Source organism: Ctenopharyngodon idella, chromosome 1 (assembly GCF_019924925.1).
Source record: "Ctenopharyngodon idella isolate HZGC_01 chromosome 1, HZGC01, whole genome shotgun sequence".
Taxonomy (NCBI): Eukaryota; Metazoa; Chordata; class Actinopteri; order Cypriniformes; family Xenocyprididae; genus Ctenopharyngodon; species Ctenopharyngodon idella.
The window spans coordinates 33,987,787-34,010,895 of NC_067220.1; the positions used below are offsets into that span (position 1 = coordinate 33,987,787).

General features: G+C 37.3%; 2 protein-coding genes across 2 annotated transcripts in view; both read left to right on the forward strand.

Annotated features, from left to right (window-relative positions):
- LOC127517112 (von Willebrand factor A domain-containing protein 7-like) overlaps positions 1-23,109 on the forward strand; it is a 67,924-nt gene that overhangs the window by 1,961 nt on the left and 42,854 nt on the right. The window lies entirely within an intron of this gene.
- LOC127517099 (von Willebrand factor A domain-containing protein 7-like) lies at positions 891-18,360 on the forward strand. Its single transcript, XM_051902287.1, has 17 exons — positions 891-935; positions 1,074-1,297; positions 2,240-2,518; positions 5,368-5,461; positions 9,793-9,921; positions 10,667-10,853; positions 11,337-11,506; positions 11,946-12,058; positions 12,750-12,866; positions 12,970-13,143; positions 13,280-13,412; positions 14,584-14,733; positions 14,855-14,947; positions 15,034-15,302; positions 15,925-16,058; positions 16,168-16,327; positions 17,115-18,360. The coding sequence occupies exons 2-17, from the start codon at positions 1,103-1,105 to the stop codon at positions 17,490-17,492; spliced, it is 2,775 nt and encodes a 924-aa protein (XP_051758247.1). The 5' UTR covers positions 891-935; positions 1,074-1,102; the 3' UTR covers positions 17,493-18,360.

The window sequence follows — 23,109 nt, forward strand, 5'->3', positions numbered from 1 at the left end:
TATGGATTGTATCATAATACAATTTAAAGCTCCTGGGAAATGAAAAAATAAAATTAAGCAGACATCTGGAAATGTTTGACTAAATACAGACAAAAACTGAGGAACATGTTCATATTTTCCGACATACGATCAAATATGATTGAATAATTAATGACCGACTTCTTGAAAATTGAAAAGAACCATGAGATTCATTTTTTAAAAGAGAAGTTATTCAGGTTTGTTTTTGAAAACCTAATTGTTATTTATATATAAAACTTTTTCTTTAATGAGGGAAAATTTACTTAGTGAACCTTTAAATAAAGTAAATGAATAATACAAGAATAATGATGAGATTATTAACTAGTTAGTCACAATAATGTATTACTAATCCATAAGGAACATTCATTAAACCTGTAATGCCATACGGTCAATATTTTTATTGACTGAACAGCTTTCTGAAGTTTGTGGAACCTCAACATGCGAGAACAGGTGTGGTCCTATTGCAAAATGTGACTTTGTTTCCAAAGATAATGACACAAGGAAAAACTCTTTACTGGAAAGTCATAACGCACATAAAAATGAGGCAATGTTGAAGTTTTATGTGAATGGTCAAAGGTGGTATTAAGGGTTGGAGCCCCACTCAACAGTAAGCATTAGGTTAGTTTTATTACTGATGTAGTTGTTTCCAAACATGTTTTTGTTATTTCACATTTAACAAAGGCTATCATATATGATATATACTTTTTGTGTGTGTGATGTCATACAATATTTTAAAGGCAACCATGACTTAATAATATAATTCCTCCATGGCTCCATCATAGTTAATCATTTGCTGAGGTCTGATTGCATATATAATACACACATAGATAAGACAATGTATAAGTAGCCTATATGTCATCAGAGTCTAAGGATCCATAATCAAGGGGACAGACAGGAGGAACAGAGACAGATTGAAGGTACCCTGAATGTAGAAGGTCTATTATATTATTATATACATTCTATTCTATTATATTTGATGAATACATTTTATATATGCTAATGTTTTAATATATAAATTATATATTAAAAATTAGCTTATTTTTTCTTTTTTCTAGATTACAAAATTTTATTCTTCTTGACTCAGATGATGATGATGATGAAGTCATCTGTGCCCGTCGTGGCCCTGATCGCACTAGTGGTGTCCAGGGTGCAGGCATTTGTGTCAGTTGGGGGTAGCGGAAACACCCATGTGACCATTACTGGTTATGCTGTGATGGAAAAGATCCGCGAGGTGTGTAAAGCAGTGGCTGAATCAGAAGGAAGAGAATTCAATCCAACGGTGAGTTTGTGTACAAGCAGCAGGGGTGTTTCCTCCAAGGAGGCAAGGGAGGCAGTGAAAAAATACTATAGTATTTACTATAGTAAATTATAGTATAGTGTATATATTATAGTATTTACAATACTTTGTTAATGGTACAGCATACTGTAGTATTAACTAGTGCATCGATAAACTGTAATAAATACTGTTGTATAGTTTAGTTTTTACTACAGTAAACTAGTGTATTGTAGTATAATATACCCTATAGTTGTAGAAAACTACCATATAGTTGTAGAAAGTACAGTATTGGGTAAAGATGGTTGGTTCACGCGATAAATCCTCTTGCGATAAATCTCTTGTTTTCGTGCACGTTCTCATTGGACTTGAATGAAGGCAATGATGGCGTTAATAGGAAGACTAATTAAAAAGTAAACAACTCAGCCATTTCACCGCTTTATGTCACGTCAAAATCAAACTTAAAATGGCCTAAAAACATGATGACTAGTGATTAGAGAGCAATGAGCTTGGGGAAATTACAGGTACATCTTGTTTGTCTGTGACCAGACAAGATATGTTAGGCTACTGCTTTTAGTTATTATTTTGGAATAAATGTAAAAATGTGTAAAAACACTAACTAATAAATAATTCATTACATAGTTATTGCAAAAAAAAAAATAGAAATGTATTTGGTCTTTCTTTTTTGTGTAATGCTTATTTAACCAGGAAAATTAAGAATAACAGACATAAATTTACATTTGATATACAGTATATAAAGAAACGTGAGAACTTTTCCTAGTCATTTTAAAACACCACCGCACAACAACTAGGGGCATAAAAAGCGCTATAAACATGACATGAAAATTGTGCAATTCTTCTGAAGATGCAATCAATAGCTTTGTTTTGAGAAATGTCAAGTCTACTCAAAATGATGATAAATAATTTAATTTTTCCACTTTAACACAGGGCTCATCACCTGAAGAGCTGCTGCGTGCATGTCTGGGCACGGCCACAGGTGAGGTTTCGGGAGCCAAGTTCCGCACGGCACTGAATCAGATCTACATGCAGAATGGATTTGTGGACCGTGATTTCATGGGCAGTGCACCACACCACTTCAACAACGAGGCCTTCACTGAGGGGCGCAACCTCATCATTCAGGGGACTGCAGCCATTAAAGCAAATGTCCGTACAGACAACCTTCAGTCTGCCAGAGAAACACTGGGGCGAGTGTGTCACACACTGCAGGTGGGTGAGAGGGGAGTCATTGACTATGACAAGCATATTGCTACAAAATTGCTAAAGAACATGGTTTTACTCATTAACTGTTTGTCAATACATTTATATAGTTATTATAAGAAATGTTTTTGTTTATGGTTGTCACATGTTTCTCTTAAAGATTTTCTAGCAAATCAAAAAAGAAGCTGCAGTCCGTAACTGTTTTTGGTTAAAAATAATCCAAAATCAATTTTTGCAATACATAACCAGCCAGTGTTCAAAATTATCTCCTTACCTTAGCCCGATTCACAACAGTAAGCTTGTAATAATTTAATAAGCTTGTAAAGCTTTATATTATTTTAAACATCCAGTCAACAATATTTGTCAATTACTTCTGTTAAAAATACAGTGTACCTATTAAGCCCACCAAAATCTAAGTTTAGGTGTTTTTCCATACATATTGACATGGTTTATAAGAAAAATCATTTGTTAAAATGCAAAATTTATCTCTCATTTGAAAATGTATTAATTACTAGATTAATTTTATTCATAAAATTAAGATATTTTGTGAATAAAGTCAGAAGTCTGGAATGGGCTTAATTGATACTTTGGCACCCTTTAAAGTTGCTTTATGTAAGAATGACAGCTAGTGGTTGAAATGGGTACTGCAGTCCAAATTCAAAATATTGTTTGCCCCGCCCCCTCCTCCTCACATTTGACACTTACGCGGGTTGCCAGTTTGAAGACACGTAACAGGAGCGAGCTCAATTGACATTGGAAGGCGAGGAGACTTACACACTGTAAGATAATAAGTTGATTTATTGATGGATAAATCAACTTATTTTTAGATGGATGCTGAGGCTTTTTAGGTCAGGTAGAATCTGCGATCTCTGACCCAGTTTGTTCGCTGGCTTCCATGGCTGCAATTCGCTGCATGTGTTTTCCACCAACTGGCAACCCGGGGTGGCAAAATACTACTGGGTAAATTGGCAACGTGCGGTCTTGCACAGACCAAAACAAAAACAAATTCCAACACGGAACGCAAATTCCAAAGTAAAATAACTGGCTGTAGCAATGGTTTGCAGAGAAACGACTATGTGAACTCGGCATGTTTAATAAATATCTGCAAACATATTATGGTATTTTTATGCTTTAGTACAGTCAAAAACTCACATAGAGCACCTTTAAGCCTGCATGTGTTCCAAATAAGCCCACATCATGATTGATTAACAAAATATAAAAATTTCAAACATCAGTATATTTATTCAGTGACAGGGAAGTATTTATAAAAATCCTTTTACTAATGTTTGATTAGAGCCCTGGGTGGGATGGGTAGGTGTTAGTGGCTGGGGCTCCAGGCCCAGTAGCCCCTCACTACAGAACACGAGAGATCCAGTGGCCGGAGACGGGTAGGTTAAGTTATATGTAAAGTTGGAGGAGTTGGATCTGGATCCAACCTCGCCCCCTGGATCATGTGTTCTGCAGTGAGGACCATCTCTCGATGCCGGTGGTCTGGAGCGTTAAGTCGGTTTGACTCTGAAGTTGTAGCTGGAGTCAAGCTGGAAGTTTGACCGGGTGTATCTCGAGAACCAAGCCGAGCTGGGGCTCAATACTCTGGGCTTAAGGTGGTCTCCTAGTGGGCCCCCCACACCGGGAGTATAGAGACTTAAGTCAGCTTGACTCTGGAGTTATGCAAGGTCAATGTAGAACTTTAACCCTGTGTATCTCGAGAAGGAAGCCAAGTTGGGGCTCCAGACTCTGGGGTTAGGGGGTCTCCTAGTGGCCCCCCATGCCCGGAGTATGGAGCCTTAAGTCGGCTTGGTTTCTGAGTTATGCCCGGTCAAAGCTGGACAGGAAGTGACAATATCTATCAATCTCGGGACTATGGGGAAAGTAGGGTCCCTCTGGGACCTCTCCATGCCCGGAGTCTCAAGCCTTAACTCGACTTGGTTCAAAAGTTATGTCCGGTTATACATAAGGAACTTTAGGACAAAACGGATTCTGTCTCAATTAAAATAATGTGTGTAATTTGTAGGCCTATAATATAGTTGTAAATTAAGGTAGTAAGTAAGGTAAGGTACGGTTAGGTAGAAGGTCAGTAAAGCACACAAAGAAATGTTATCATTAAACACTTTAACTTAGAAAATTGATCAAAGTTTTATAATTAGAGGGATTCCTCATTAAAACACAAAAGGTGGGCTTAAATGGTTCCACAGTGAGTAATGGTGAAAAAAGACAATGTAAGATTTTTCCTTTAAAAGGAACATTTTTCCTTTAAAAATGTAAGATATGTTTACAAAGACATGCATGGAGCTTAAATATAATGTGGACTAAGTATCATAGTAATTTTTATTGTGCCCACATTGAGAAATGTTAAGATTTTTTCATTCGAGGTTAGCTTGTGTTAGCTATAGTTTGCATGCGTTTTGTGGCGCTGTACCATTCAAGCCCATCTTTAAAAAAAGTTAATTTATGAAAATAATCTGCAAATATATACATTACACACACACACACACACACACACACACACACACACACACACACACACATACACATAAACGGAGTCATTTTTTATACAACCATATACAAAAGCATTTCTTAATTACAAGAAAATGCTTTCTTTATCATAATTTATTATAAGAAATGTCTTTAAGCAAATGCAAAAAACAAGCTTTGAATATTAATATTATGTAAAACATTCATTTAAGAATATTTGTCAGCACAAGGACTTACAACATATGCATGTGCTTAAAAAAGTCATTTTCATAAACAACCATAAACAAAAGCATTTCTTTATTATAAGAGTAAATATAACGTAAGCTTTAATATCATTAATATTATGTTATGCATTCATTTTAATTCATGTTTTTTTTTTTCAGGATTTTTACAGCCACAGTAACTGGGTTGAATTAGGGAACAAAAGTCCATATGCCAACCTCATCAGACCAGATCTCAACATTGAGAACATTGCAGGTAGATAAACCAGTGGGTGTGATTTATGAGAGAGACTCATTTGTGGAAAATAAATGCAATTACACCATTCTTTTAGTGCTTACATGTCCGATGTTCATGTGTAAATAGCTCCTAATAATCAATGTCTCAAATGAAAATTGGAGATAAGTGAACAGGTGACTTGGTGCATAGCTGATAACAGGTTACACCAGAGAGTACACATCATATTGTATGAGATTAATCTACAAACCCCATTTCCAGAAAAGTTGGGACGTTTTGTGAAATGCAATAAAATCAAGAATCTGTGATTTGTTAATTCTCTTTAACCTTTATTTAATTGACAAAAGTACAAAGAAAAGATTTCAAATGTTTTCACTGGCCAAATTAATTGTATTTTGTAAATATAAACAAATTTTGATTTTGATGGCTGCAACACACTCCAAAAAGTTGTGACAGAGGCATGTTTAAGACTGTGTCACATCACCTTTCCTTTTAATTACACTTTTTAATCATCTGGGAATTGAGGATACTAATTGGTGAAGTTTTGCAAGCAAGATTTTTGTCCAGTCTCGCTTAATACAAAACTTAAGCTGCTCAACACTCTGTGGTCATCGCTGTCTGATTCCTTTTTTCATGATGGGCCATACATTTTCAATAGGAGTCAGATCTGATGGCCAGTCAGTCATATCCACATGTGTCTATGAAATCATGCTGTTGTATCACATGCAGAATGAGACCTGACATTGTCTTGATCTAATAACCATGGACTTCCCATGAAAGATGTCATCCTGATGGCAATATATGTCTCTGTACAATCCCAATATATGCCTCCACATCAATGGTATCTTCTCACATTTGTGAGTCACCCATGCTGTTTGGACTGATGCACCCATATACCATGACAGACGTTTGCTTTTGCACTTGTCGCTGATGAAAGTCCGGATGGTCACTTTCATCTTTGGGACTACGAACTCAACGTCCTTTTTTTCCCCCAGAAACAAGCTTGTCTGACAATTATCTCATGAAATTTGGCACAAAGTGATAAGCCATGACCCATCTTTGCTGGCAAAGACTGAGATGCTCCTTTTAAACCCAATCACGATAGTCTGACCAATTACCAGTTCACCTGCTTATTGAGGACTGTTTCAAAATGTTAGTTACGCATGTAACTGTGGTTATGTGAGTAGTGGATGACCGCCAGGGCGGTGCTTTGTAGGGAATGTTCTCTTTGCGGTTGCTGCAGATCGAGTGTTGTATACCAGAAATGAAACCTCATGACACCTGTGTGTGACAGGGCGGTGCTTCGTAGTGGATGACATGTACCCACAACGTCATGAGGAGTGGATCCCATATGGCTCTTACTCCTCGGACAGAACTGCTAATGCCAGATTGGTGGATGAGGCAACATTCATTCTATAAAAATGAGAGAATGTACATGGAGATGACCATGTGGCCGCAGCACAAATTTCTGATAAGGGAACTCCTTTAAGAGCAGCCCATGATGTTGCTATACCCCTAACAGAATGGCCTGTAGCATGTACAGGCAATGTCTGACCAGCATGCTTGTAGGCTAACTCTATCACTTCTACCACCCATTGGGATAGACGTTGCTTAGAGAGTGGGAGACCCCGCTTGGCTGCAGAAAAACACACAAAAAGCTGATCTGTACGGCATACCCCAGCCATTGCTGTAACATAGTGTCTCAATGCCCTGACTAGGCATAACAGGTGCCGCCTATCATCACTGCTCTCAGTGTATGCTGACAAGTCAATAGACTGGTTTATGAACTCCATTGTGAGGACCTTGGGCAAGAATGTTGGGTTAGGTCTTAACAGCTGTGTCTGCCATTCCCCATTGGAGACATGATGGGCTGACAGAAAGAGCATGTAACTCACTGACACGCTTGGCCATTGACACGGCAAGGAGAAAGGCAGTCTTTAGCAAGAGCCACTTAATGGGGGCTTGACCAAGGGGCACAAAAGGGGTCCCACAAAGGAAGTTCAGAACTGTGGGAAGATCCCATGGTGGTGATCCAACTAATCGGGATGGACGTAGCCTCCTCATTCCCTTGAGAAAGCCACAAGTAGTTGGTGTGACCCCAGTGAGGAACCGTCAGTGAAGTCTCAATGACTAGAGATTGCAGCTACGTAGACCTTAAAGGGTTAGTTCACCCAAAAATGAAAATTCTGTCATTTGTTACTCACCCTCATGGCGTTCCACAGCTGTAAGACCTTTGTTAATCTTCGGAACACAAATTAAGATATTTTTGTTGAAATCCGATGACTCAGTGTGGCCTCCATAGTCAGCGATGACATTTCCTCTCTCAAGATCCATTAATGTACTAAGAACATATTTAAATCAGTTCATGTGAGTACAGTGGTTCAATATTAATATTATAAAGCGACGAGAATGTTTTTGGTGCACCAAAAAAACAAAATAACGACTTATAGTGATGGCCGATTTCAAAATACTGCTTAAGGAAGCTTCGGAGCACTATGAATCAGCGTATCGAATTATGATTCGGATCGCCTGTCAAACTGCCAAACTGCTGAAATCACGTGACTTTGGCACTCCAAACCACTGATTCGACACGCTGTACATTTCTGTGGTTTGCCATAAGCAGTCCCTGTAGACGCAGTAAGGTTAGGTAGGGCACTCGCGACCCTAGTCTCAGTTTCTTGATTAATGTCATGATAGCCTGAGCACGATACAGTGGTAATGAGGCCATCATAGTCTGGGAGTCCAGTACCATCCCTATGAAATGAGACCTTTGTGAGGGTGTCAGACTGCTTTTCTCTTTGTTTACTCTGAGCCCCAGACCCTGTGCATGCCTTAAGAGTATGTGTGATTCGTTGATGGCCTGTTCTCTCGAGGGGGCGCACACTAGCCAATCGTCTAGGTATTGTAAAATATTTAATCCCTGAAGCATGAGGGGTGTCAGGGCTGCTTGGATGCACCTGGTGAATATTCTTGGAGCCAGTGACAGACCAAATTGAAGGACCTTGAACTGGTATATGGTGCCCTTGAATGCGAACCGAAGAAACCTTCTGTGTTCGGGTCCTATTGGGATGTGAAAGTAGGCATCCCTTAAGTTCACTGAGGTGAACAAATCCCCTCTGTGAATGCTTTGCAGAACATCCACAGTACGCAACGTGGAATGAAAGAATCTTTAAAAACTTGTTTAGCTGGCGGAGGTCCAATATTTGCCGCTGGCCTCCTTCTTTGGTATTATAAAATCCGTTTAATAAAATCCTTTGTCTGGAGCACGATTGTTCACACTCTCTATTGCTCCTTTCTTTTGGAGGGGACAAATCTCTTGAGAAAGGATTCAGGTACGAACCGGGTCTTCAACAATAGTGAATTTGGGCTGAGAGCTGAGAGGGGGCCAGTGACGAAATTGCAGCCTGTAACCTTTCCTCATTGTGCGTACAACCGACAGGTCCTTGATGTGAACGTATTGCCTCATCTGGAGAAACTACCAGCGCTGCCACGCACAGCCACCCACTTTTCTCTGCCTCCTCCATATTTGCCAATGTGTGCACTGCTGGGTTCACTCGCATTCTGTGAATCTGAACCTAAGGCTGATAAATATTCAGCAACAAATTCTTTACAAACCGGCACAGAGAAATCTTTTGTCGTTGTCATCCTAAAGCGGGCACTGGGTCCTGCTGCTTGAGCAGGCGGAGTGTCTAGGTCCAGTTTCGCAAGAGCTACATTTATAATGGTCTGCAGCGGAACTGCATGGCTTTCTGTAGTATTTTGTGATGTCTGTGAGCTGATACTAATACTAATAATTATTATTATTATTAATAGAAATAATATCTCTTTTAATCACTCAATATTCTAAGCAAATTTACCGAGCATACAACACAACAACTGTGACGGCTCGCTGCCGAGCAGCGCTCAAAGCAGAGCCGTCAAGCACTTGTGTTTGAGCTGTAGCTCGCCCACTACTGCAAAGCGGTCAGGAGATACGAAACATAACAGTTTAACTTGGATATTCTATAAACTTTTCACTTTTATTATGCTTCTGTCCCAACTATTTTGGAGTGAGTTGTAGCCATCAAAATCAAAATTTGTTTATATTTACAAAATACAATTAAGTTGGTCAGTGAAAACATTGGAAATATTTTCTTTGTACTTTTGTCAGCTAAATAAAGGTTAAAGAGAATTAACAAATCACAGATTCCTGATTTTATTGCATTTTTACAAAATGTCCCAACTCTTGTGGAAAAGGGGTTTGTATGATGACTGTTTCTAAACAGCAAATAAGTAAACTGAGTGCATGTTTGTGATTTATGTGTGTTGTATACTGCTGTAGATGGAATGCATGTGTATTTGTTTATGTGCAGACGTTGCAATGCCAACATGCAGTGACTGTGCCAGTGGTACCTGTCCAAATCAGCTGCTCCCTGCCATTCTGAATGGGAAGTTCCTCACTTCAGGATACATGGGCTTGTTCTCCCCTAACAAACCTCAAGGTGAGGAGACATAGGTTTATACCAGAAGACATGCATGAGCATACATACTGTAAAAATTCTAAGATGAACTTAAAATGTTTCAGTAACTACTTCCACTGTTTTTTTAGCTAACTGATTAACTTACAACACATGTTGGTGTTTAATCAGCTTCCTAGAAGGATTGGTTTTAAGTTGTCATGTGTAAACAACAGAAACATGTTGTTGTAACTAGGATTTTAATAGTACGGTTGTGGCTCAACTCATTTCTTAACACATCTTGCACATTTTTTTTCTTTCCAATATTACACAATGCAACAAAATCAATTTGATATATGTGTTCATAAGGTGAGAAATGGTTTTAATTAAGCAAGGTCCAACTTTACCAAAGGGAACACTAACTGTGACAACACAAAATTAATTTATTTGCTTTTACGTTTTTTTTTTTTTTTTTTTTTTAATAAATATACTATTTATAACAAAACTTAATCAAAAGCAATAAAAGCTAAGCTAAAACATCTAGTAGTTCACAACTTAACTTAGCAGTGTAAGCAGAGGCTGTTTTAACCAAAACATGTCTAACTTTTACCAAATTTTAAAAACATTAACAGATATTTCAAAATGCCTTTGACAGGTAAAAATAAGATATGAGCTGCATTTCCCCACTTAAGAAACATTTTAATAGTGATTAGAAGTGGAAAAGGGGGAGATAACTAAGTATTGTTAATTGTTACATTTTCATTATTTGTCTTTTATGCGTGTGTGAAAGGTAAATGTAGTCATGGTGGAGAGACTGATCTCAGCAGTACCCAGAATCCTCGAGGTGGGATCAGTAAAGATGAGCGCCTTTCCTATAATACTGATCTACACAATAATGCTGTGAACCTGGCATCTGAAGCCACCCTGGAGCTGCTGGAGGACATCCGTGGAGCTATAGGAAACAAGGACTACCTTCGGTATAGGGATACATTCCTTATATATCCTTAGACAAACTTTCTTAAACATTTAATAGATATTATTACTTGCAAAGCTGTGAGCAAAATGTCATGTTTTCTTAACAACTTGTTTTCTACACTACTGTTCAAAAGTTTGGGGTCAGCAATTTTTTTTTTTCAAAGAAATAATACTTTTACTCAGCAAGGGCACATTAAATTGACATTTACAATTAGAATAACGATTTATGAAGGATCATGTAACACTGATGACTGGAGTAATGGCTGCTGAGAAAATCAGCTTTGCCATTACTGTCACGTTTCAGTTTGTGCTTGGACTTTCAGTTTGTATTTTGATTCGACCAACCCCCAAATTTTTGAACATGTATGTAACATTCTTAATTTGTAAGTCTAAATAACGTGTATAACTATAAATGTAATGTGAATGCATTGTTCACACTTAAAATCCATTAACCAGAATACCTATATAATTTTTTCCTCCACCAGGCTGATGGGTATTGCACGATCTGCAGTACTGGCTTTTGTGATTGACACCACAGGCAGTATGGCAGACGACATTGCAGAAGCCAAGAGAGTCGCCTTCAACATCATTGACAGTAAGAAAGGAACTCAAGATGAACCATCTGAATATATTCTGGTGCCGTTTAATGATCCAGGTAAGTGCAAAAAGGATTTCCGTTACTATTTGAAATGCATAGCACATAGAATTATTTGGTAAAAATAATACTTTTAATTACACTGAACTGTTTTTATTGATACTTTTCATTCTTGAATTCAATTTAAAATAGGTTTATTTAATAGCAACATTTGTTCGTCATCTTGGGGTTTGTCCCTACTGAGTTTATTGTTATTGAGAGAATTTGTTATTGTAAAATTCCGCTTTAGAATTTGACCAAAATTAGGTACTTTTTGGAAAAGCACTTCATGTTGATATTGTGCCTATAAAGTGCCTTAAAATGTTTCCTCTGTAGGCAGCTTACTAGGACTTGGAAAAGAGCAATGATGTAATTTTTTCTTTTTCTTTTTTTTTTTTAAAACTCTTATTATTGCAAAAGTGGTCTAGTTTTTTCAGATACAATTTGTATGAATTTGCAGATTTTGGACCACTAATAAGAACCACAGACCCAGATGTAATGAAGTCAGAGATCTCCAAGCTCAAAGCTGATGGAGGAGGAGACGCACCAGAAATGTGCCTGTCAGGACTTCAGGTACTGTATCCCCAGGTGAAAAAAGTACACTTCGATAATGTGCTTAAAGTGCTCTATGTTTGCGCACTAATTTTGTTCTTTAATATACTAAAAATTCTTCTTTAGTACTTCTTTAGATAATCTTAAGAACATCTAAGTGTACTCAACTGTGCTGTTTTGAGACACCATGAATATGAACTAAAATGTGCTTTTAACATACTATCTCTGTATTTAAAAAATGTATTTAGTTACCACTTGTAGTACACTTGAACCCACATTTCATACACTAGTAGTGTATGAAACATTTTAGTTCATATTCGTGGCATCTCAAAATAGCACAGTTGAGTACACTTAGATGTCCTTAAGATAATCTTAATTTTTAGTATATTAAGTACAAAATTAGTGCGCAAAAATAGAGCACTTTGTACATTATGGAAGTGTACTTTTTTTTTTTTTTCCCCCACCTGGGTCATGTGGTCTTTCAGCTAGTCAACTCAATCGTCATCTGAATAGCCACCACGATAGTCTGTAGTCAAAACTAATAAATATTAGAATATTGTAAAGAATATTATTGAGAATATGTGAACCTTCATCCACAACTAAATTGACTGTATTAAGATTCATTCTTTGTTTGGTCAAAACACTAACAGGAATCAGTTTTTATTGACCACCCTTCATGGTCCTTCTTTCTAACATTCTGTCTCTCCCACAGTTGGCTCTGACAGGCGCTCCCTCCTCCTCGCATATATATGTGTTTACCGACGCTCCACCTAAAGATACACACCTGGAGAAAACCATCACCGCCCTCATCCGCAGCACCAAGTCAACAGTAAACTATCCATCGTTTTTTTTTCACTTTCAGTCTTTGCCATCAGCATTTTCACCACCTCTCCATTAGTTTCCCACTTTTCCATCTCTCACCCTCTTTTCAGGTGTCTGTCTTCATGACGACATCAAGGAGGAAGAGAAGGGCATTGAATGTGCGGTCAGACTTTCAGGTGTATTATGACATGGCCTTGGCCTCTGGTGGTCAAGCCATTGAGGTCTCCAAGTCCAGCATCTCTCAAGCCACTGACATCATTGTTGATACCTCTACTTCAGCCCTGGTATGATCAGTGTCTTATAGTCATTTTGAAATTGTAAATATCTCACAAACCAAACAGTTATACCAGTTTACTGACATAAATGAGTAAAGCCAAAGTTTTTTCCTTGCAAATGTTTGCACACTCTGTCTTCTGTCAGGTGACAATTCTTCAGCGCTCCAGAGATCCAGGACGTGTGGAGAGTTTCTCCTTCCTACTGGATGAGTCTGTGTCCAACACTACCATCTACATCACAGGAAGTAGCCTCACATTCAACCTACGCAGCCCGACAGGTAAACTCAGAGGCACTTTTAGTAGAATGCGAACCACATATTGGGCAAATCCCAACAGGAAGTGAGCATAATGAAGCCGTTTACAATGCACTTAGCAAAGGGAGCAATGAAAGACCATGTAATTTTCTCATTAGCTTCACAAGGAAGTGACAACAGGAAAATCTTATTATTGCTGTTAATATGATACAAATAAATGTACATTAATGAAGTTTTTAAAAATGTTTTGTGTGTTCCCAATCTTTTAACTTTATAAGTTAAACACATAAAGCATTAAAGACATTTCTTACCTATGAAACTCTTTTAATGAAATGAAATGCATGATGAAAATCTGTGTAATATATCACAACAAAACAACTTGAATTATACTGTTTGTACGTTAACGCCAACTCTTCTGCCATATCTAGATTTGAAATGAATCACAAGGACTTGTGACTTGTTACCCTGGGTCACATGACCATAAACTATTCAATTTACTTCCTTGAAGTGACCATTGCATGTTCCCTTCGTTAAGACTTTTGGAAGGGCCCTTCATGAAGGGATTCAGTTGTTCACTTTCATTTGGAACAGCCCTACAAATGGTGTCCCCTTCCCGAAATGCCCTTTAAGGGTGCAAAAACGCTCTTTGGAATTCACCCATTTTCAATAACAGTTTGGAATTATTGAAAACTAAATTAAAGGATTTTTGTTAACTAAAAAAAATTTGTAACTAACATAAATATATTTTTTTTTATAAACAAACCATTTTCATGATACAAAAATTAACTAAAATTGAATAACAATGGAGGGATATTTGAATGAGAATGTCATCATTGAAATTTTAATGTATAAATTAGACGGTGTAGAAATAGTGTAATTTTATATAAAATGAAAAGTAAAAATTTAAACTGAATTAAACTGAATTAATTTAAATACAAATTTAACAATTAACTTATTGAATATACATTTATTTTACAATTTACAGGCTCCAATAGCTGTTAAGACAAGCTGTAAAATAAGTTATTGGAAATAAAATAGAAATAAACACTAAATTAAAAATATAAAACTATAATAAGTTTATATTATATTTTACTGTACTCATTTGGTTGATTCTTGATTTATTATGAACAGCTTCAATATAAGATATCAAAGTAAGTTCCTCCACTATTATCTAATGGAATGCATTTGCTTCCAGGTGTGTCTCAATCTAACACTGTTGCCAATGGACCTCTGGGAACAATTCAGAAAGTAGGAAACCTGCAACGAATCCAATTAAATGAAACTGAGATGGGCCTGTGGCACATTGACATGACGACAACTCAGTCCTACACCATAAAAGTGATTGGTAAGCCATTATGTACATATTTATTCAACCAATGCAATACAAACGACTAAAGTCTTCTTTAGACCTTTGTAATGCAGACAGTAAAGAAATTGATTTATATTTAAAAGTGTGCATTTTTCAGGCCAGAGTGCGATTACATTTATCTACAACTTTGTGGAGGAATTCAAAGGACCCCATCCTGGATATGCTGTCATTGATGGGCGGCCGTCAGCAGGTTTGAACTGCTGTTGTGTTTAACTAATCGATTCCTATAAAATTATTTGAATGGAGGTGTTAAAAGATTGTTTGGTCTTTATTCAGGCTCACCGGCTAAGCTGCTACTAACACTGTCTGGAGAGAAAGGTCCAGAGGCTCTAGAGGTGCAGGAGGTCGCTCTCGTGGAGGTGTCTGGGGTCAAAGTGTCTAATGGGACCATAGAGAAAATGGGTGGTGGAGATTTCCTAGTTACTGTGAAAGAAGTGCCAGAAGGAGAGTTTGTGATATTGTTGAAAGGAAAAGACAAGACCCTCTCCAGCCTGTTCCAGAGGCAGACCACCACACAGATGTCTCAGTCCAAAGTCACTGTCAAGGTACAAACTGCATATGACACTTATTTTCAAAAAGTATTTGATCCATTATGACATTCACTCTGTTCCAAAACTTAAGCTGTACCAAAAGGTAGACATGGTATCTGCCTCATAAGATAAGTCTTTTCCTCCAGATTTGAAAGAATTATTGCATAGTCTTCCCAGAGAATGGCATGACATTCCCAGAATGCATTGCACTACGTAAAAATAAATAGGCTACAATAAATCAATGGTGGATGAGGGGAAAACACTGGGTTGCATTCACTAATAATTTTGCATGGATTAAGTCCTGCCCTACTTTTTTTTTTTTTTTTCTTGCTCGCGAAGCCGTTTCAATTGTCACAATACAGAAGAACAGACTATCGCAATTTGTGTTTCATGCCGACTTTAAGTACTGTTGTGTTAGTTTAGCAACATGCTAACATAAAAAAAAAAAAAATCTATTGTGGTCGAGTCTCTCATGTGGAAATTGGTCCATGAAAGTTAGAATACTTCCTTTAAAAGGCATTAGGCAGCTCACTAGTTGTTTGAACAAATCTATTTTAATTCTGTGCTATTTTCTGGAATTTAATGTCTTTTTTATTTATTTATTTATTTATTTTTTATTATTTACCTCTCCATCTAGGCAATAGCAGACAGCTCCATGCTGCCAGGAGAAGAATTTAAACTAAATTTTACTGTTACAACCAACGGATCAAGTGGGACCTACACAATTAGTGCAAGGAATGACAAAAACATCCCTATGGCACATCCATCAACGTAATTTCTCCACTTCTAAAAGCATTCAGTGATTTACGTACAAGTTTTTATAGCTTTTCTTATCAAGAACAAAACTCTGTGCCACAGTTCTGTTTCTTTGTCATCACAGGCTCAGTCTCGAGAGTGGCGGCAGTGCTCAAGGGACAGTGTCTCTCACTCCTCCTGCTAATACGGTCTCAGGCACAGATGTTACACTAACCATCGAGGCAGAGGGTCCTGGAGGAAGTGATTCTAACTATGCTGTCCTTCGCCTTTCTGTTCTCTCCAAGGTAACCTGGGTTCAAACTGACTATTTCTATGTGAAATGTTATTTTTCAACAAACCACACACCACATGAGTCATTTCAGTCATGGGTTCTGATTTTGCAGTAGGGGCAACCCAACACTGAATGAAACATTTTGTGTACAAAAGCAAAAAAAAAAAAAAAAGTTCTTAATATCAAACAATTATTTATTAGACCCACCAAAATGCTAAATTATTAACTAGACATAGAATTAATAGGAAAATTGATCATTTAATTTTTTTAAATGTCTAAATTAATGTCAGCCAATAATTCTCTGCACAAAACAAATTGTAGTTGACCTACATTCAATATAATGTTCAAAAGTTTGCGGTCGGTATGAATAATTATTATTATTATTTTTTTCTTTTAAAACAGAAGATTTCTATTTCAAATAAACACTGTTTATTACCAAACTTTTCATCAAAGAATCCACAAATAATATCAAGCAGCACAACTGTTTTCAACATTGATAATCAGAAATATCGCTTGAGCACCAAATCAGCATATTAGCAAGATTTCTAGAGGATCATGTGACACTGAAAACTGGAGTAATGATGCTAAAAATTCAGCTTTGCCATCACTGGAATAAATTAAAATGTATTTTAAATTTATTTTATAATAGTTGTATAATAGTTTGAAATTTGATTGCTTTTACTGTATTTTTAGTCAAATAAATGTAAATGTATATTATAAATATTCTATAATATTATTTGTATGCCACGATATTCTTCAGTAAGCTGTTGTTTTCACTCATCCTTTACTGTTCTGTCCAGGTGACTGACTTGACACCTCCAAAATGTGAAATTGTCGATGTACAGGGTACTTGCTACTCCTCCTCTTGCAGCTCATCAAACTGGGAACTGTCTGTCAACATCACAGACAATAATGGCACAGGCATCGAGAGCATTTCCATCCAGCAAGGCAGTGGAAACTTAACCCAGAAGGAAGTGGAAGATGGTGTGATGGGTCTATATGAGGCCTCATGTTGTTCAACTTCCGTGACTTTTTCCGCAGTTGACAAGGTCGGGAACGTGGGCAGGTGCAGTTACACCATGAAGTCTAGCGCAGGCTTTCGCCTCATCAGCATGTCCCTCCCTCTGTGGGCATCTCTGCTTTTATACGGTTTTCTAAGTGACTCCTTCACTCTGTAATGATATGGAGTTCATCAACCAAATACACAATCATCCTAACCTTCTATAAATAATATATTTTTAAAGCTTTCTCAGAGCTGTGAGATTGTGTAAAGCAAAGCATTTCATCCCAAACATTTCATTATCGGTACTTCCAACTATGCAGGACTACTAATGAAGAACCATGCTAATGAAGAACCTACAAACCTCAAAAATAGATTTAAGTTTTATATGAACTCATCTTACAGGTAGAACTGTAAATCAGGAATCAAGTTTTTTTTTTTTTTTTTTTTATTAACATGGAATTTAATTCATTTAGACAGTTATGATTGTCATATTTAACACTAGCTGAAATATTTGTATGACTAAAATACAAATTTGAAAAATTCTAATGTTGCAAAGAAATGTAAAAATGTTTTCTAATCTACAATATTACTTTGTCCAAATATAAGAGGAAAATGACTATTTTAGTATATTTTGTGTAACCATATGTTGCCAATATAATGAATGTCAATATAATTTTACAAATATCTGCAATTACTTCTTAAAACACATTAAAAAAAATATTGTTTTATGGCTCAGTAACCCCAATGTACAACTTTTCAAAATGTAACATTATTGTTAAGCACCATGAACATAAGGTCTTATGTTAATTTGTATTGTTTTGTTTGCATTGAATAATGCATGTTGCAACATGAACATGTAATCTAAATCTCAAGCAGCTATTCATATGTTAAAATGTATAGCAGAGCTGTTGACCACTTTACATAACCATCTCATATGAGTTGTACTCGGCTACACAGTTCAACGTGGTTGTAATAAATGCCTAAAATGAGAAATTATATTCAGTTTTTAACAACTTATTTAAAGTGACGCTGATTTTTGTAGATTTCATCTTGTTTTGTGTCTTACTTGCAATTAATGTCAGTTATTTTAACTTATTTCAGTCTTGATGTTTGTAAATGGCATTTTGGACAGTCATGGTATCAAAAACATTACACCGCCACCCAGTGGTTGATGTGATTTGCAATTTTTCTTTCTAGTCTACATCAAAGTACATTCAAATGAATTAAATCGATTGGATACCATTTCAAGATAAACTGTGGAGCAAATTATCATTTTTAATAGATTATCAATTTTTAGGACTCAAATTTGTTTTGCAAACAGTAATATGTGACCCTCATACAGTTAAATTCAAATTAACTCAATTTTTTTTCAATTTGAGAGCGATATATATCCTATATATATATATATATATATATATATATATATATATATATATATATTAGTAGGATGGACAGTAGAAAAGTAAAAAAAAAAAAAAAGGTCCAAGTATCACTTGAAATGAATAACAATGAATAGAAAAATAATCACATTTTACTTCACATTTTAACGTTAACAAAGCACTGTACAAAACTTATGCAGTAATGCCTAATACCATAATATTTTCTTAAAAAATATCTACAGTATATCAACTGCTTTGTTTAACAATCCAATTCATGTAACGTGTTTCTTGAGATGGGCTGACTGAGTGAAACGTTTTCCACTTTCCTTGCACTCAACGGCCTTTCCCCTGGATAAGCTTGTGTCTTTTAAAGTTACCTAGATCCACAAACCTCTTTCCACAAACTTTACAAGGAAAAGGCCTTTCTCCAGAGTGAATGTGCTGATGTTTGGTAAGGATAAAGTGGTGCACAAAACTCTTCCCACACTCTTCACACTGATACTTTCTCTTCTGCATGGACCTTTACGTGCCGGTTAAGGCCTCGTACACTAGGGAACACCTTTCCACACTGGGAGCAGGTATAAGGTCTCTCTCCTGTGTCTCATGTGGTTCTCCAAGGCAGATGTGTTGTTGTGTCCACACTCAGGACACTCAGTATTTTTCTGCAATGTTTTACTTGATGAATTTGGTAAGTCTTGACTTTCGTTATTGGAGCCAGAATGTGATGTTTCACTAATCAATTTGTTCTGCACTAGATCCACCCTCTTATCATTGACCATGACTGTGCCGTCCTCACCTGGAGGATCTATTTGTCTGGATTTGGAGAAAATGTAGACTGTGGGAGTGTCTTCATCTTCCGAGAGGTCTTTATCATTTCTATCTGTGGTTTCTGCACTGAAGCATGGGGAATGCATTACGTCTGCTTCAAAGTTGTCAACTGGAGACACAGAGTGATGTTTTATTAACAAAGTTTGGGAGGAACAGGTTCAAATGATCTATCTAATCATCACGTGATTCCAACCAGCAGTCAGCAATAAATATGTCTACCCAATCAGCATGAGTGGAGGCCTATATAAACTGCTCAAAAAAAATTAAAAGAACACTTTTTAATCAGAGAATAGCATCAAGTCAGTTAAACTCCTGGGATATTGATCTGGTCAGTTAAGTAGCAGAGGGGGTTGTTAATCAGTTTCAGCTGCTTTGGTGTTAGTGAAATTAACAACAGATGCACTAGATGAGCAACAATGAGACAACCCCCAAAACAGGAATGGTTTTACAGGTGGAGGCCACTGACAATTTGTTCCGTAATCATCTTTTCTGACTGTTTTTTACTAGTTTTGCATTTGGCTAGGGTCAGTGTCATTACTGGTAGCATGAGGCGATACCTGGATCCTACAGAGGTTGCACAGGAAGTCCAACTCCTCCATGGTGGCACATCAATACGTGCCATTGCCAGAAGGTTTGCTGTGTCTCCCAGCAGTCTCAACAGCATGGAGGAGATTCCAGGAGACAGGCAGTTACTCTAGGAGAGCTGGACAGGGCCGTAGAAGGTCCTTAACCCATCAGCAGGACCAGTATCCGGTCCTTTGTGCAAGAAGGAACAGGATGAGCACTGCCAGAGCCCTACAAAATTACCTTCAGCAGGCCACTGGTGTGAATTTCTCTGATCAAACAATCAGAAACAGACTTCATGAGGGTGGCCTGAGGGCCCAACATCCTCTAGTGGGCCCTGAGCTCACTGTCCAGCACAGTGGAGCTCGATTGGCATTTGCCATTGAACACCAGAATTGGCAGGTCCACCACTGGCGCCCTGTGCTTTTCACAGATGAGAGCAGGTTCCAAACTAACCCCTCCAAACGGCACACTATCAGTCCTGCACTCTGCAATTTTTGGGGGGACGTCAGTAATGTTCCTGGCTGCTATCCTGCATTGGTTTGCAATTTTTGGGGAGTACTCTGGGTTCGGGCCAAAATACCGAGCTTGGAGCCCTCTCCTCAGACAGCATGCCAAATATGCATACTACTTTACTCTCTCTGATTGAGACTAATGAATGTAGGACAGCTTCTTTATTATTACTCTAATGAAAAATGTAATAATTTTTATGTGGTTGTCACAAACTTAAAGAACAAAAATTTGTCCAATAACCTTCAAAGGGCATAATTACCAATTTATATATCATTATCATTATATATCATTAGTCTGTTAAGCTCCACTATCGGCAGTCAGATGTGGTGGAGCGTCCGACGCCAGGCCTAACACTCATAAGTACGCCCAGTGGTTGACCCCTGTGCTAGGCTAGGTGCCATATGTTGTGATCCCTACAGCGGATATGTGTATTCTTCCACGGTACAGCTCCACCCTGGTCGCCCGAGCTCCCGGCTGCGCCCTGCAAGTCTCCATTCACCTTCGGCTCCGCCCTCCAAGTCTCCATTCTCCTTTGGCTCCGCCCTACAAGTCTCCAGATCCTCACCAGTCTCCAGTTCGGTGTTCACATACTGCCACCAAAGAAAGGAAAGTGCTCAGATTATATTCTCAGAGACTGTTAAATGTATGTGTAGTGTGTGTGTGTGTGTGTGTGTGTGTGTGTGTGTGTGTGTGTGTGTGTGTGGGGCATCTTACCTGTTCTGTGTTCATCCTGCTGCATCTACATTCCATAACCTCCTTTGCATTACCGATGTGATTAATAAAATCTGTCTTTATTTCTACTTACCATCGTCCTGGCCATAGGCCATAGTGCTTTCTTTTGATATTGAAGCATTAATAGATTTTAGAAAAATAGACTACATAAACAGAGTTTAATGATTCTATAATCATAGTTAGAATATTTTGTGTTGAATCATTGTGTTTAGTATATTAACATTCTTGAATGTGACTGTATGTATGGCAACTGAATTGACTTAAGTAACATCATGCTTTCTTTTTCAGATTTTAGAGAACCAATTTTATTTTACATCAATTTTATTTTTAAAGGTTGTAATGCTTTTGTCCTACTTCTCTTAATTTTTGTTAATTTCAATATTAATTCAACATCAGTGATGTAGAATTAATCACAGTGTAATTGTCACAGACACGCCAGGCTCCACAGTCACCCAATCACATCGCACTCCCTCTCCTGAATACTAACAAGCCTCACCTGACGCCAATCCACAGTCATCACTACCGCCACATAAAAGACACACCAGTTCACACAGTCACTGTCCGGTCTCGTTGACACTTACCTTGTGTTTACTTACCTCCTGGACTCCCTTGCTCTCCGATTCCCTGTGTCTCCTCGTCTCCAGTGTTTCTCCAGTGTGTCTACGCTCCCTCGTCTCCTGATATCCACGCTCTCTGTAAGAAACATCCAGCCAAGTATCAGTGCCAGCTCTTCATCATTCTGCTCTGTCCATCTGCATTCACTTACCTGCATCCTGTTCACGCTCTGCATTACCGTCAATAAACCTGTTTACCCGTATCTGTGTCTCCGTCCCCTTCTGTACGTAACAGTAATGTTGATTCAATAGCATTACCATTGTTTTTTTTTTTCACCATTGTTTCAACATTAAATGCGGGTGCAAACGTGATATTGAAACATCACTTCATAATGTTGATTCAATGATATTATCAGTCTACACAAATGATATTGAAATCTACACATTGTTTCAACAGTAACTGAGGGTGCAAAAGTGATGTTGAAAAAATATCACTTTGTAATCTTGAATCAGTAATATTACCATTGATTTGTCACTAAAATTTAAACATTGCTTTACCATTAACTGAGGTTGCAAGAGTGACACTGAAGCAACATCACTTTGTAACGTTAATTCAATGCAATTAGCATTGACGCATCAACACTGACTCAACATTGTTTCAGTGATTACATGCTAGTGTGTGTGCACTTTTTAAATGTATGAACAGTGTTGAACAATGCATATGGATTGTAATCTAAGACATTTTGAAGCTCCAGGGCAATGAAAAATAAAATAAGTAATTACGCAGACATATGGAAATGTTTTACTAAATACAGACAAAAACTGAGGAACATGGTCATATTTAATGACATATTATGATCGAATCTAATTGAATAATGACCAACTTGTTGAAAATTGAGAGAAAAATACCTGTGAGCTATGGGTGTGGATCAAGAACCATGAGATTCATCTTTTAAAAGAAGTTGTTCAGATTTTTTTGACAACCAAATTGCTAATTAGACATTGTACACTTTGAGAATGTAAAATTCCTCAGTCTACATTTAGTTATGTAAGGAACTTCAAGTATGAAGTGCATCCACAAAATATTTAAGGATATTAGTGTGTAAACTATAGTTAAAGTTGCTCTTATACTGACACCTAATAAGTAATAGTAAAACATAGTAAAAAATAATAATAATAATAATAAAAAAATAACTGATGGCACTTTAGAAATAAGCTAATC

What these genes read in the sequence shown, in the direction of transcription:
- LOC127517099 (XM_051902287.1), top strand. Translation starts at nt 1,103, where the DNA reads ATGATGATGATGATGAAGTCATCTGTGCCCGTCGTGGCCCTGATCGCA. An exon ending in GGAAACAAGGACTACCTTCG is followed by an intron (nt 10,854 to 11,336) that starts GTATAGGGATAC and finishes TTCCTCCACCAG; the next exon opens with GCTGATGGGTATTGCACGAT. An exon ending in ATACCTCTACTTCAGCCCTG is followed by an intron (nt 13,144 to 13,279) that starts GTATGATCAGTG and finishes GTCTTCTGTCAG; the next exon opens with GTGACAATTCTTCAGCGCTC.